The sequence below is a fragment of the Phaenicophaeus curvirostris genome, chromosome 1 (assembly GCF_032191515.1).
Source record: "Phaenicophaeus curvirostris isolate KB17595 chromosome 1, BPBGC_Pcur_1.0, whole genome shotgun sequence".
NCBI lineage: Eukaryota > Metazoa > Chordata > Aves > Cuculiformes > Cuculidae > Phaenicophaeus > Phaenicophaeus curvirostris.
In genome coordinates, this window is record NC_091392.1 from 8,137,749 (window position 1) to 8,152,657 (window position 14,909).

The window sequence follows — 14,909 nt, forward strand, 5'->3', positions numbered from 1 at the left end:
TGCTCAGAGTGAAGTGTCTCTAAATTGTACCTCTCCACAATTAGTAAGTAATGAATGGGCTTAAAATATCAGTTTTCACAGAGACATGTAGTCACATTTAGCCTCTAGATGTGTTTGGGCCTTAAGCAGTATTGTTGCTTCTCATTCAAGAAATGAAATGAATGAGATTAGTCTTCTGCAAATGCAATGTTCTTATCTGTATCTGCAGATTTTCCCATTCAGCTATATGGTTAGGAAATTGCTTCTTACAGGGAATTTTAGCATGTCACAGACCCCCACAGCATTTCTAGTAGACAGAGACAGAAATGTTTCCCCTGGTCTAGTTGCAGACATCTATCATACAGGTATCTGTGTATGAGTTAGTTATCTGAAGCTTCTGTCTTTCTTCTTTCATTCTGCGAAAGAGAATGAGTATTTCTTGTGTTCACCTTGGAGTATACATCTAGGATAGCTCAGCTGAACTCTACCTGTTTTTTTACTGCTGATCATAATAAGACTAACTAGCTAAAACATATCTGCCACATATGTATCTGAAATTAGGTGAGATGAGTATCACCAGTCTTTACAACAGGAAGGCTCACAGCTGGAGCGCCAAGTGGTAGCAACTTGAACAAGCTCTCTGCAATATATGTGTGAAGGGATGTCTCTTGCAAGCTGTCAGAAAGAACAAACCAGGAGAAAAGTAGTGTGGACACCGGCAAAAAGAAAAAAAAGAAAGGATGAAAGATTAGAGACATTAATTCAGCTTGTCTCTCCTTAGCCTGGCTGAACAGAGAGGTCCCTAGCTACCTTTCCTGTGAAACACTTGCCACAAGCACAATGTTTTACATTTTCAGGTGTGTGTTTTCATCTTGCTAGCGTGGCCCATGGGCATATGTGTGGTCTGTAGGACTTGAGGAGAATAAACTGTTTGCTAAGGTACAACCCCTCATCACGGAACTGAAGAAATCACTCTTATTTTTAAAGGAAATTTAAAGAATTAAAACAGACATTTCTGATTCCCTAAAGGGTTAGCCATTTGAGGCATGGAAGACAGAAAGCATGTAAAAGTTCTAGCCATGTTTCTTAAAAATACAAAACTTATTCCCTGAAATTAAGAAAAAATCTGGAAGTTGTTTTGGTTAAAGTCCGACTTTAAAATAAATTAAACAATCATGGAAAACATCCAAGATGTTTTTCTTGTTTTAGTAAGTCTACTAAGTTGATAATTTATATGAATGATTTGTGAGATTCCAGCTTAGCAATGCCTTTCAATTTGTACCACTCTTTTAATTTAAGATTATCCACTTTAGGAAATGGCTGGCAAAGGGCTAAAATGCATGCAAGGTAATTTACACTGGCAATCAACTTGCAATTACAAAGGAAATTAAACCATGACTTAAACTGCCTGACTCCTCCCGCAGACCAACTAGTTATTTTGTAAACAGAAGTGAGGGAACCCAATCCCATTCTTAAGAATTATGGCCACTCTTAGGGTGACAACACAAAAGCTCAGGAGCTGGAACCATAAGTTCTGGGTTGGCCTTTGGTATTTCTTGGGATATGCTGGTCAGAGAAAAATAAACAAATGCTCTCTGGTAAGCTACCTGTCAGTTGCAGAACACTAAAATAGCTTTCAGAGTTTGAGATTTCAGCTGGGACTTCCTGTCAGCCCCAGGGTTATGAGTTCCCTGTGTCCCATTTAGATTTCCAGGTGATGGACATTCGTATTTAACCTCAGCACTGGGAACTGGTGTCATGCCTTACCCCTCTCTTCTCAATACCCGTGGGGTGCAGCTGAGAGAGGTTGAAGTTGCATTTTAATTTTGCTAAAATTAATTTTGGACTAAGTGAGGGACTCAGTCACGTCACAGGGGGGTGAATCTTTCTGATTTTGGAGGAACCATTCCATAATGTGCCAATTCCAGTCCCACATTGCATACAGTAGCTGATGTCTGAGGGAGTGTTGAATACCTAATAGCATTTTTTTGTCCTATGTCTTCCTGAAGGAGTAGTTATGTTATCAAGATACTAAGGGAAGTTCGTTAAAGCGTTTGCTCCTCTATGGGGATTTGAGGATTAGAGAGGTGTTTCCAGACACTGTTCTGAATAATTTAGTTAGATAGTTTGTCCTTAGAGATCAGAACCAAATGAACCATGAAATAGACCCTCCGGCTGTTAATTCCTAATTGACTTGATCTGAAGACACCCCCAATGCAGGTTAGCTGACACAGATTTAATTACTTATAATGCAATACTATTATTTAGTAGTAGTAATACTGTAGCTGTGATGATCTAAGATTCAAAAAAATTCAAGCCCATAAGAAAGGCAGTATTTTTATTAGAGTAGTCTATATATGGAAGAGGTGCACAAATTTTCAGGCACAAGTTCACTTCTTTAGGTCATCAGAAAACTTGCTCAAGGAATTTGATCTTCCATTATTTTCAAGAAACAGCTCTGCTTGGAGTTCAATATATGAGGTTTTTTATTTCCTCCTGGAAACACAAATTCACTTTGCAAACAGTCTCATTACTACCCATTTGCAGAGTGGTTGCAGCAAGCTTTTTGTTCTCTTTTAAAAAGTATACAGTTTAGAAACAGAAGGTTTGATCAAGATGCAAGAAAAAATACAGCAAAGAGATGTTGTGCCAAAAGCTTCTCTGTTTTTTTCAGATATGTGGGAAGTCTAATACAAATCTTATGACTCTGTGCCATTATTTTTGTTAAGAAGCTACTGAAAACTCTCAGCCATCACCCCTCAAATTGGTAATAATGAGGTAATTTGCAAAATGAAATTGTATTTCCAGTAGGAAAATAAAACCATAAGTAGTGAATTCTAAGGAGACCATCTTTTTGAAATAACTGAAATTGAAAGTTATTGAACAATTTATGTTAAAAAAAAAAGGAGTTGTAGTATGATTCAGAGCTGGAACAAAGAAATAATGGTAAAGTGAAACATACACAGGAACCTTTAGGCTGAGACATATGTGGCTCAGTTATAGTATTTGGCACATCTGACATAATAAGAAGATTTGGAGTTCAGCTGGAAATGTAAATGTTTCACACATATTATGGTGTAAGATTCTAGAGAGGATCAGTTTTCTTTGTGGATATAATATGTACCTGAAAAGAGTGCCCTATATTTCTTTAAGCTAAACTTAATTAATGTGTCTGTATTTGGAGCATAGTTTTCTTACAGAGCTCCTACGGTCACTGGAGAGAAACAAATGCCTCCAAAGGTAGGCTCTGGCTAAATGGAATTGCCACCAAAAGGTGGATAGCTTCCTCCATCCATAGTTCTCCAGTTATCAGACCACAAAGTGGATTGTGTCAAAGAAGATATGAAAGCTGGCTGGCTTGAATTTTGGCCACTGATGGATAAATCATCAAACTACTATTTTCAGTAAGGTAAATCACAAACACCACATGTGATTCATCTCCCTTTGTAAAAGTTCAAGCCTGGATTTTCTTTTTACTCATTTCCATGTAATAATATGATGGCTAGAAACATACATCTACCAAAATGACAAGTCAACATTCAATACAGTATAACTCATGAATGAATAGATATTGAGACAGCGCTCGAGAAGTAAAAGTGGGCTAACTGTGACAATGAATTGCAGTACAAAAAGAGCGAGATAAATGATAAGAACTCCTCACTTTTAAGGTTATTGATGCATATCACAGACTGGCTACAAAGGTATCATGTCAACTCTCTCAACATCATCTGTGTTCACTGGTGTGCATCACCCTATAATATGCAAGCTGCGTGCCCTATCAATACTTGCAAATTCTTCTGCTCTCAGGAAAAAAAGATAAAGCTGAGAACGCAAAATAATTTTTGCTAACATTTTCCTCCACTGAATCGGTTCAGCAGCAACAATCACTGGACCTCAGGGGGAAATGCAAAAAGAAAATCTTGATTTATTTGCCTGTTTAGTGTTGGAAGCAGAGGCACATTGATAGGCTTAGACTGATAAAGTGCTTCGCAGATCTAGAAGGACATTAACAGCACTGCCTCAAACCTTTGTCTGACTTGAGATATTTTCTTCTCTAAAGAGCCTTTAAAGATCGCTTTTTATTCTTTCAGTTACTGGGCTATTAACTAGCCATTATCTATTTATTCAAATAGGTGTGCCAATGTAACAGAGGAGGTTTAACAAACTTTTTCAGCATATATTTTTTTCAATTCCAAACAGCAGCATCATACAATGTCTTATTTTGCCAACATCTGGTGGAGATCTGTCCTGGCACTGCTGATGCCACCATCAAGATCTAGCAGCAGCAATTAGCTGCTCCATCCATCAGGGCTAAAGACAAATACTGTGGAAAAATTGTACTTTTGGAGAAACTATAGGTAAAAATTACTTAAAGGGCATATGATCTGTAGTTATGTATGTCAAAGGAATAGATTTGGAAGGGAATTCAAGAACACAAACTTCTGATCTTAGGGGCAATTATATATTGCTGCATAGACTAGAAGACTCCTGCAAACCCATCCCATACATTTCTGCACATAATCAAACATCTTCTAGTGTTTTGTAGCAAGTTTATGACCTACTGTAAAAGATAAAGAGTCACAGAGAAAGTGTCCCCACAGGAAAAGAGTGGGAGAGTTCTGTAGCAGAAACACAGGAAGGTGCTTGGGGTCCAGAACTACATGCAAATAGTCAGCTACTGATTACCAAAGAAATTCAATGTTGGCAACAAGGGTAGATTGTTTCCAGGGCATAATCAAGACAGAACATGTATACATCCTGTGCAAAACACCCTGTATATGGTGAAAATATGCAAGAGTTAACAAGAAGCTACAAGAACAGTAACTGCTCTACAAGAAAAGGAGCAAGGGGAAAAGAGAGAAGAGACACTCTGGAACTGCCCACTGGTTGTGGAGGCTGCAACTCGTAAGCACAGCAACCTAAACAGCAGGAGGCTTTCCCTCCCCTTTGTTAGACAAAGATTGCTGCTTTTTGATTTGCTGTTCACATTTTGGCAATGCAAACTCAACAATCATACATCAAACATTATTTTTTACTGAAGAATTGGGTTAAGTAAATCTGAATTTTAAAGAACAGTAACTGAGCACTATTGTGGAAGTGTTGTGTGCATGCCTCTGTATGTATTTTCTGATCCAAACTTCCCATACAATTGTGTGGTTGATACTGCGTCATGGAGTCAAAGTGATGTCAGATGCAGCTGTTTACAAATCACAGTCCACCCTGAAAGTCCATAAGCTTTCAGCTGCAGAGTTAGATGGCATTTTTGTGCCTCTACACCCTGTGTGAGGGCTTTGTTGAAGTCTCTGCTTTGCTAAGCTTTCTTACACTAATAATTTCCATGTTTCCACTGAGCATGGTGCAATTCCTTCACTGGGTGAAGTAAGGTGTTTTCTTAGCTGAGCTTCGTATTTCAGCTGCAGAAGTGGTAAATATTTCATACATACAAAATAACTGCTGCATTAGCTTATTCTGTTGTCCATCAAATCATCTGGAATCTATGTATAGCAGCAGATAGAAAAATGTACTGCGTTAAACCTGTATTGAATTGTGGAGTAATTACATGTACACATTTAGAAAATTAGTGCCTCAGCCTGTAGAAGAACCCTTGAATTTCTTCTGTAGGAAAAGTGCTGGATATATACGTGCCATTAGTCTAGAAGAGATGAGATGATTCATATACTGGCTAGAGAAAGGGCTTCTAACAAAAAAGCAAAACTGTAGATGAAAAGTGGTTGCAAATCTAAGGGGGCAGGGGCTTCCATATTGTGGGATACAGTAACCTCTGCTTTCTATTTACTACGTGTTTGCAGCCAGCATTCATCTCATTACTGCCTTTTGGCTCTGTGCTGTTTATCCTGTGCATTAAGGGGACAGTCAGTTTTGGTGTGGAGACCCTACAAATCAACTTAATGATCTTAGTAATTGTGTTATTACTTACATGCCTCAAGCTTAAGGACTTCTACTTGGAGGCATTGTCATCTGTGGCTTAATGCTGAACCCCCTTGCTTTCCAAAAGCGAGCAGGTGAGTTGATGTTGATTTACTACTGCTCCACGGCCAGAGCAAGAGATGAGAAAGCATATCAAAAGGCTGTTCCTGTGCCTGAGCCATGCTACCTACAGCTAGGATTTTGTGGACACGTTTGTTAGATGTTTTTCTGCTTCTGTTTTCCTGCTGCTTCTGTTTTTCTGCTGCTTCTGTTTTTCTGCTGCTTCTTTAACTTTATGATTCTATATATTATGAAACTATATAATACACAATTAAATATATATGTATGGAGATTTACATGTATGTAAATGAAGTACATAAATATATGACTACATACTCATAATAAAAGTTTCAGGAAAGGCTAAGAGAGTTTTCTGCCCAGGAACCTCTTGAAGGGGTAAATTTGCCCAAAGAAAAGGAACTACAGATCCCAGCAGCTAGGTCTGCAAAGAGGCAGCTGGAGAAAGGAAAAACTAGAAGTGAACCAGGAGAACCAGGCTGTCCAAATCTCACTGTCAGTCTGTGTGCATATGTAGCAATGTAAGAGAGAAATATGGGAAAATACTGTGCAGGTTCAACTATTCCTCAGCTCTGAAATAGCAAGTATCAAGTATACTTTCAGAAACTGTCCCTTAGCTGCTTTCAAGGTTTTAAATGTTATGATGCATTTATGATCTCATGAAAAAGTCAATAATTTTTCCTATAAATCCTAGACATCTTTTTAATGTATATTTTTAATGAATATCTTGGGTCATTGACTCTACGTTTTCTTTGGTTTTACTGGCAGCCACAAATCCATCATGAATTACACTTCTAAAATTTTTATGATTAACAAGTTATTAAATGCTTTCTGCCCATGAAAGTTTTACCTTCATCTGAAAGTGATGTTCTGGTTTATTTTGCAAATAAGCGTCACAAGGAAGACCAGGAGGACTTTACAGCTGTTTGAGTGTTAGAGGCAAAGCGGATCTGACCTGATAAGCAGGAGCTCATTGGGTGGGATGGCAGAGTAGCTGGGCCATCTGCTGCAGATCCTGGGATATGAGCTCTGTCTTTACCCTGCACATCTACTGAGAGGTACTCCCCGCTGTAAGTTTATACCTGGCATTTGAAGTTTCTGCATCCATAATCTACTTGTGTTGATAGACATATTGTTTGTTGGTTTGTGCTCCATGCGAGCCTGGCAGGACACTGAGCTTTGAAGCTATTTATGACTAAATCCCCTAGCAGGGACCACCCAAGGCTGCTGTGTTCAGAAGTGAGGTGACATCTGCCTGCTGCATACCATGGCTTTCAAGCTCTTTCCTACTTGGGTGGAAGAGTTGTGATGGAAATGGTCTGTGAAAGTATGTTCCAAGCACAGCACTCACCAGTGTTCATGAGTAAATAAAGAAGGTAAGTTTGTGTTTCTGTTTATTATTTGAGCGTTGACTGGGGCACAGCTAGGAGGAAGAAAAGAAAGAAAATAAACCATGCAGAAACTTAGGACCAGGAAGGAACAAAAGGTTTGTTGTAAAGTCTAGTGGATGAAAGGGGACAAATCAGACCTGACTTACAACCATTTTCTCATTTTGAGAAGTCATTATTGTTAGATATGTGGAGGGGTTTTAGCCCAGTATAAACTAGCTTTGATGATATAGACTTTGCACCAGAAGAGCTGAGTTTCTGAACACATTAGGGGGAGGTACTTGACAGTGATTTTTGTAACAGTGGAGGAAGAAAGGGGCAGGAAAAGACACTGAGTACTATAAAATTACGTATTGCCTGAAATTATTAATGATCCATTTTCCAGAGTTACTACTTTAGCTAAATTCCTCTTACAATTTGCTGTGGAGGTTCAGGTAGCTGCAGAAGACAGGTGGACAAGCATGCACCCTTAAATCCAACCTGCTTCTGCCCATGCACTCCGCACCAGCCTCATGACAGGATTAGTCCTGAAATACCATCAACCCCGTAAACTGTGCAGTGGGAAAAGCTGGACTCCAGCCTCACGTCCTTGAGTGAAAATGTTGTTATCCTACACAACCACCTTAGCAACCTTGGGCCAGACAGGGCTAATGCCAGTCCTCAAATATCATTGTTGTCCTTCCTGTCCCCTGGCCAGCCTGCTACACCAGGTAGCAACACGTGGGGCACAGCTTTGCAGGACTCTGACACTTCATTGCAAATGATGGACATCACTTTCATGCTGCCCATGCTAACCTATGTCAAAAGTTGTGAGTCTTGCAGTAGCACTGTGGGCATTGTTAACACTTTTTTTTTCTGTGTTTTCCCAGTGGCTTAAAGGAGCTAAACGAGTTAGCAGAGCTGGTTGCTGCACTGGCCTCTCCATCACTCTGAGGGAGGGAGGCTTCTGGATGTGTAGAGCTCTGCCTCATGTTGGACCTCATCCCTGGATTCATAGTCTTCCCAAGGGTCTCCTCCACATGCTGCTCTCCATCAGGCATTGGCTGAGTGCCAGTGAGAAGCTGAGTTTACTCTGTGCTCTCTCTCCCATGGAGCCCTTTGCTGATGTTCAGCACTTTGTTGTTCTGGTAATACAAGTTAACAGCCTCTTGAACCAGCATCTCTTTATCAGCAGAAGAGCATCACGATTCAGAACATCAAGTGCTCCACTTGTACCCTCGGGAGGGAATGCAGAGCATGGGAAGATCAAGCAGATGAAATGGCCTATATCTCTTTGAAAGGCCAAACGAGCACTGAGATGTAGAGAAGGCGTTTATCTAGGGTCTGGGCTTTGCATTCTCGGATCTTGCTGCTGGAAGTGTGAATCAGCATAGGCTCCTCTTTTCTCCCTTACTGAAAGGTTTCAGGATATCATGACATCTGTCATATACATCTTACTGACTTGCAAGAAAATTGCATGCTTGGTGTATCTTGCAGACAGTAAGGAATGAAATCTCTCTTCATGTCTCACTGCATTTCTATGGAGTTAGTTCAATTTAATGAAAAGTGCGAAATAAGTAGGACCCAAGAGACATTAATGAAATACTTGTCACACAGCATGTCAGTAGCAGTGGCAGTATGAGACTGCACAAATCCTGACCAGTCCTCTGCTCCAACCATGCTATTAGCTGGTCCCTGAGTATTTCCCTACAGATCCCATTATTGCTGTGCCTGAGACTCTCACTTCAGGCTTCCAGCTAAATGACAAGTGAGAATCTCAGCTGCTCTAAGCTCCATCTATAGTCAATAGTCAGAGAAGGGTGGGCAAATCGTGTCTTATGTGGGCTACCTCATATGGGTTACCTCACAGAGAGTGAACTGCAGCCTGTAAGTGCTGATCCTCTTCATTAACTGTAATCAGAGACTAATCAAAACTATTTCAAGTGTCTAAAGTTGCACAGTTCCACACCAGTCATAAATGAACCCTAACATTTCCTCAGACTGGTGTATTTGAAACACACCACTACGTGTTTCTGGAAGCTGGAAGAATACATTCAGGGCCATTTGTAAGATTTTTTTTCTCATGGCAAATTGCAGATTTATGCATGCAGGACTCATCTGTCTGTACCTCTACCTTTCAGCAGAGGAGGCGTTGCTTAAATAACTGGGGTGTGTGTGCACATGTAGTTATTGCTAACGTTCTGTTTCTTGCCTGATCTCTTTTGGTGGCTACAGATCAATACTTAGACTAAAGAAGAAAGAAAATTCCCAGTCCAACTTGTTTGCAGTTTATCTACTGGGATACAGCCACGCCATCCTCTCTCTGCACTGAGAATACATTCAGAGATTTGGAGCTGGAAATATGAGAAAATAATTGACCAAATGATCCATGCTGCAGGGTCCTGAAATGGTATTAACAACACACCCAGAGACTTTCTTCAACTGGAAAAGAGCAGAGGTGAATCCTTGGTCCCATGGAAATCAACGACAAGATTTATATATAATAAAATGTCACACCTTCCTGTAATGAAGAAGGCATGGGAGATTTGCTGATTCTCTTACTACATAAAAATCACTTATCTGCTTTCAAAAATCACTGACATCAAAACATGGAAAAACATTATAATGGAAGAACTGATAATAAAGAAACAGGAGCAAATCATGCTGCACGCTAGTAAATATGCATATGGAATAAAGCCATTGGAGAAGAACTTGACAGTTCTTTAAATTGGAAATTAAAATTAACTGAAACTAAAGCTCCTCAGACTTTCAAAGATTTCCACATTGATTTTAAAACAAATTAATTTGTTTCAAAAAAGAACCCTCTGTTTTCAAAACTGCAAAGTGACAGTTTCTGAATAATTTTTTTTCAGCTTGAACAGTTTCAACTTCCAGTTTATAAAAAGTATAAAAGCCATTTCAGTCAAAATGAAAATGGATTTTTTTCTAGTTCTATCTAAATAAAAATTTTCCTGGACTTTGGTCACAGAAAATTGTGATTATTTTGACTTTATGTTTAAGTGCTGAGTGGAAAAATGCTTGGGTGCTTAAAAAAATCTCTGCACAATAGAAAAACGATTAGGAATCATTTACTGGAACCAAGATTGGAGACTGAGAATTGATTTTATTAAGATTGTGTGCATAAAAATACTTGGAATGTTAGAAAAAGTTTAAAAATTATTGAAGTTTAAATTACTGAACTATCTGCTCTGACATGTAGGCTGTTACTGTCCTGAAGTGCCTCCCTGGCACTGGCAGAAGCACATTGCACACTGCTGCCATCCCTTGTGATGAGTCTGTCTTGACCCAGCTCAGATATCTCTAAGGATAAGTGTAGGCAAATGAGAAAATAGTTTCTGTGTAGTAAGTACTGTGAGGAGGGGGAGGAGAAACGATGTTTCTGATTTTCTGTTGATTCATTCTGTCTTGTGCTGTTGACTGTAACACATGAATTTAATAAATAAATCAGATGTAATTACAGCATGAAATGTGATATACATATATACATTGCCTATGCATTGGTATGTAAGTATTCTTAGAAGGAGGATCTTCAAAAGACTGAACAGCATGATGCGTGCAAGCATCATCTTACTCAGGCCAGGCATGTGGCTTAAGCTGCACTGCATGCAACACTTAGATGAGAGTTTGAAGCATCTCAACTTCCAACTGCTGTTGCCAAGCACATTATTATTTTATCTTTATGACTGAATTTATGTTACCAGAGCATATGCAAAATGCTGGGAACTCCTGATTCACTTACTGGGAGATGAGTTAAGATGTAGGATACGACCAGTCCTATTTGCTCCTCCATGATTTCCATGGTAAAGAAATCCAGGCGTGCCAGCTGCAGGAAGCCCTGAGGTGATCTAAACAAGTCAGCTAGTGGGATGCTGGGAGAGCAGGGGTCCTAAAAAGCTCTGCAGCATGTGCTGGGAGGTATGTCTACATATACTCAAGAAAGTGAGGTACTTGGCTACAATAGCCATACACCATTAGGAGTAAGAGAAGATCTAGGGATAGTCTATATAGTCAGTACTACCTAGAGATGGTCTGAATCAACTGCTAAGACTGCTGATGGAGGGAAAAGTTCAAGCTCCAGTCTGACAGTTTCACACAGTTTCCAGTGTTATTAATTTTGGACCATCATTGAAAGTCTCTTGGGACCGAGCATGATGCATCATATATGTATGGTGCAACAATTCCTTCAATTCCAGTTGGAGCTAGTTCTCATACAAAACACAGCACGATGTTTCTGTGCCATCAGCTTGGCCAGCTGAGAATATCAGTTTAATAATACAAATGCAAGGTCAGTATATATGCTTCAGAAGAAATTTAGACATGTAACAACAAAAAGACATGATGCTGTATGCTTTACTTGTTTCCTCTGTACAACTATTTAGCTTTGCTATGATGCAATATTAATAACAAACCTAAGCTCAGCCATTTGTAATGGCAAAAATGCAGAGATGTCTTGTGCTGTGCAGCCAGTTCCCATGAAGTTTGGGTTTATCATTGCCAGATCATCCACTCTCTCTCCACAAAACTCATGCACATATTTAATCTGGCTTTTTATACTTTGCCATAAAGCCTAAAGATCTGTATATAAGTAATGGTAACCTCCCACATACTTAAATAGTTTATACTAGTCTGATTCTAGGCAGGAATTATTGCTTTACTATTGCAAGGATATTAGCCATTTACCAGGGTCCAACTATTGTGTAAATTCATAAAATAATGAGGTAGAGAAGACCAAGTCTTGGCACAGGCATAAAAGGCAGTTGCCTGGTGTAGCAGGTGGTGAAATGACCATTGGCCTCCAGATATACCCAGCTGAAGCCAAGTTGGCTTTGAATGAAATGGAAATTGTTGTGCAGTAGGTAATTTTTCCAAGACCAGCTGTTGCCACCTCCACCTCTTAATTCTGCTGGAAACAGGAAGAACATCAAGCTTGATTTTGTTTAGATTCTTACCAGACTCCACATCTGTCTTCTTTCTCCCTTCCTGTGACAGGACCCTTGTCTGAACTTTGATAATAGTTGCTACTGGAAATTCATCTGGCTCTTACTGTGACAAATCAACATTTCATTAATTACATGAACTTCTGTACATACAAAAAGAATAGTTATTACCTGTAAAGTTTACTTTCAGGAGATAATCTTTGTACAGCTTCCTGCCATCCAGATGCTTCATGGCGTCACAGAGTTTGGTGGTGTTTGGGCACAGAGTCCTCTGCATTTTATGCAAGGCATGAGCCATTGCATACACAGCATTCACAACAAACATGATCTTGGATTCTTGCTCATAGTTGGAACTGTTGATGGTGAAGTGCTTGTCACAAGCCTTTTTATGTGGCTTTCGGTTCTGGAGATTACACTGAAATTTTTGCTCCCAGAAGTCCTTGAACCAGGGGTTGCGTCTGTTATTGTAAGGGCTGAGGCTTTGGAAATATCTGTCAAACTCTTTAACTGGGTGGGAAGCAAGTTCCAAGGTTATTGCCCCGGAGGCTATGTGCTCATTGCCCTTGACAATACTCTCTTGTGCTCCCCAACCATCACTGGCAATCCAGGTGAAGGAAACATTGAATCGGTTTGCAGCTGCGATGAGCTCCCGAGAGTCATCACCTCGCATGAAAAGCACAACCACTCGGGCGTTGGGTTTCTGCAGCAGTTCTCTAATCACGCCATCGTAGGACTTCCTGATGTTGGACCGCCCCACTTTCTCCGAGGTGGCAATGCAGATGTTACGGAGGCGAGCTTCCTGCTCAAAGGCTTCGATCCCTGTCTCGCCATAGTCTCCCTCGGAAGCCACTGTTGACACGTAAGTCCAGTTGAAGTACCGTAAGATTTCAGCCATGGCTTTTGCTTGGTAGAAGTCGGGGGGCACTGTCCGTGCGAAATAGTCGTAGCGGGATTTGTCACTCAGCTTGGCACTGGTGGAGGCGTAGCTTATCTGGGGGATCTGGAAGAGTCTGAGCAAATTTGCCACCTAGAGGGAAGGAGGACAATATGGGTTTTTAAGGATTAGTATTTATAAAACTGAAAATAAAACTCGAGGGAACAGCATAAACGGTGATTTTAATACAATGCATTCTGACAATTGCAGATTAAGGGTGTTGATAGATGATGTTGATAATGTGCTCTGGTGAGGGTTGTGCACTATGCATGTGCAGAATATCTGTTCTGCTGCCCAGTTAAGTCCCCACTGGGACTATAACGGACCTTTTATTTCTGTTGAGCTGAGTTTTTAAACTGACAGAGAAATTGACACAAATAGATGATATACTTCAGTCTTAGCTCCTTATTAAGGTCTGGGGATATCTTATCTTTCCTGTTCATAGCGTGATTCATCTTCTCCAAGACTCATTATATTTGATAACCAAATACACTAGCAAGGCATAAATGTCTCTCTTATGCAAATATCACAGATGTACATGTACAGGCCTTTTACAGAGCTTTCTAAATCAAATTATTCAGGCTCTGAGTACTCACCTCTCCTACTTGTATTCTTTTAAACTTTCTTTCCTTAGTTATTCTTTCTACAGTTCTCCTGAGCTGGAATATTTGCTGTATTTTAACACTCCTCAAGTGCTGCACAATGTCATGTTGACCTACAGCTTTCCATAAATAATAAAAACTTTTAATAATCTTTAATTGTCCTTCTTGTATGATTTATGTTGTCCAAAGTCCTTTTTTCTTTTCCATTTTTGATATGTCCCTTGCTTAAATATTCCCAAGTCTACTCCACTACTTTCATAGAGATGTAGCTCCTGATTATATCTGGAAAGAAATGAAGGAAGATTTTTTCCTCTGATTGCCTCTTAAATAGCAAACAGAAGACTTCAGTCTTCTGGTCTTGCTGTGTGGAAGCTGTGTCCAGTAAATTAAATTTAAAGTCGACCTTGGAGTACAACCTGACAAAATAATTTGAAAAGCGATAGCATAGTTGAGATTCCTAAGGGCAACTTATTAAAAATTGCCTAATAAATTAATTTTCCACTTTCCCCCCAGATGTTTATCTGACTGCAGACTGACTGCAAAGGCAAAGACTGTTTTGAAAAAAGTACTGTGGGACAAGGCAAATTTTGAAGGCTTAGATGTCAGGAGCAAAATAGGCAGTCAGGTTAAAAAAAGCCAAAAGAATTTTATTCCTTTTTGGCAACCTGTGTGTCTTGGGATTTTATAGCTTTAGATTCTGTCTTTTCTGCAATGCACACATTGGATCACTGTCCAGCTGTGGCTCTGTCTCCCACTGTAAACCGGTGTAATCTCTTGTCTGGCCTAGACTCTGCTGCATAACTGCACATAAACAGTCCATTCCACAATGCCCCAGGCCACCTGAAACAGAAGGCTTAAGGAGATCTTTGTCCTTCTATTCTTTTGAGGTACAAGGGAAGAGGAGGCGGGATGCCCTGATGTCTCGAGTCTAGGTAACTGTATCTAGGGAGCTGAAGCATGTCTTCATAGCATCAGCTTCTGGAAGTGGTTTATTTTAGTTTAAAGTAAATCAAAACAGCTTCTACACTGCTTGGAAGAAGTAGCCTGATGAGGAGCTTTGGCT

General features: G+C 39.9%; 1 protein-coding gene across 4 annotated transcripts in view; it reads right to left on the reverse strand.

The window, feature by feature from the left end:
* GRM3 (glutamate metabotropic receptor 3) overlaps window positions 1-14,909 on the reverse strand; it is a 105,428-nt gene that overhangs the window by 17,276 nt on the left and 73,243 nt on the right. For all 4 annotated transcript variants that reach the window (XM_069873784.1, XM_069873954.1, XM_069873868.1 and 1 more), the window contains one exon: window positions 12,482-13,337. In XM_069873784.1, the coding sequence (XP_069729885.1) occupies window positions 12,482-13,337 (856 nt within the window). The remainder of the gene's footprint in view (window positions 1-12,481; window positions 13,338-14,909) is intronic.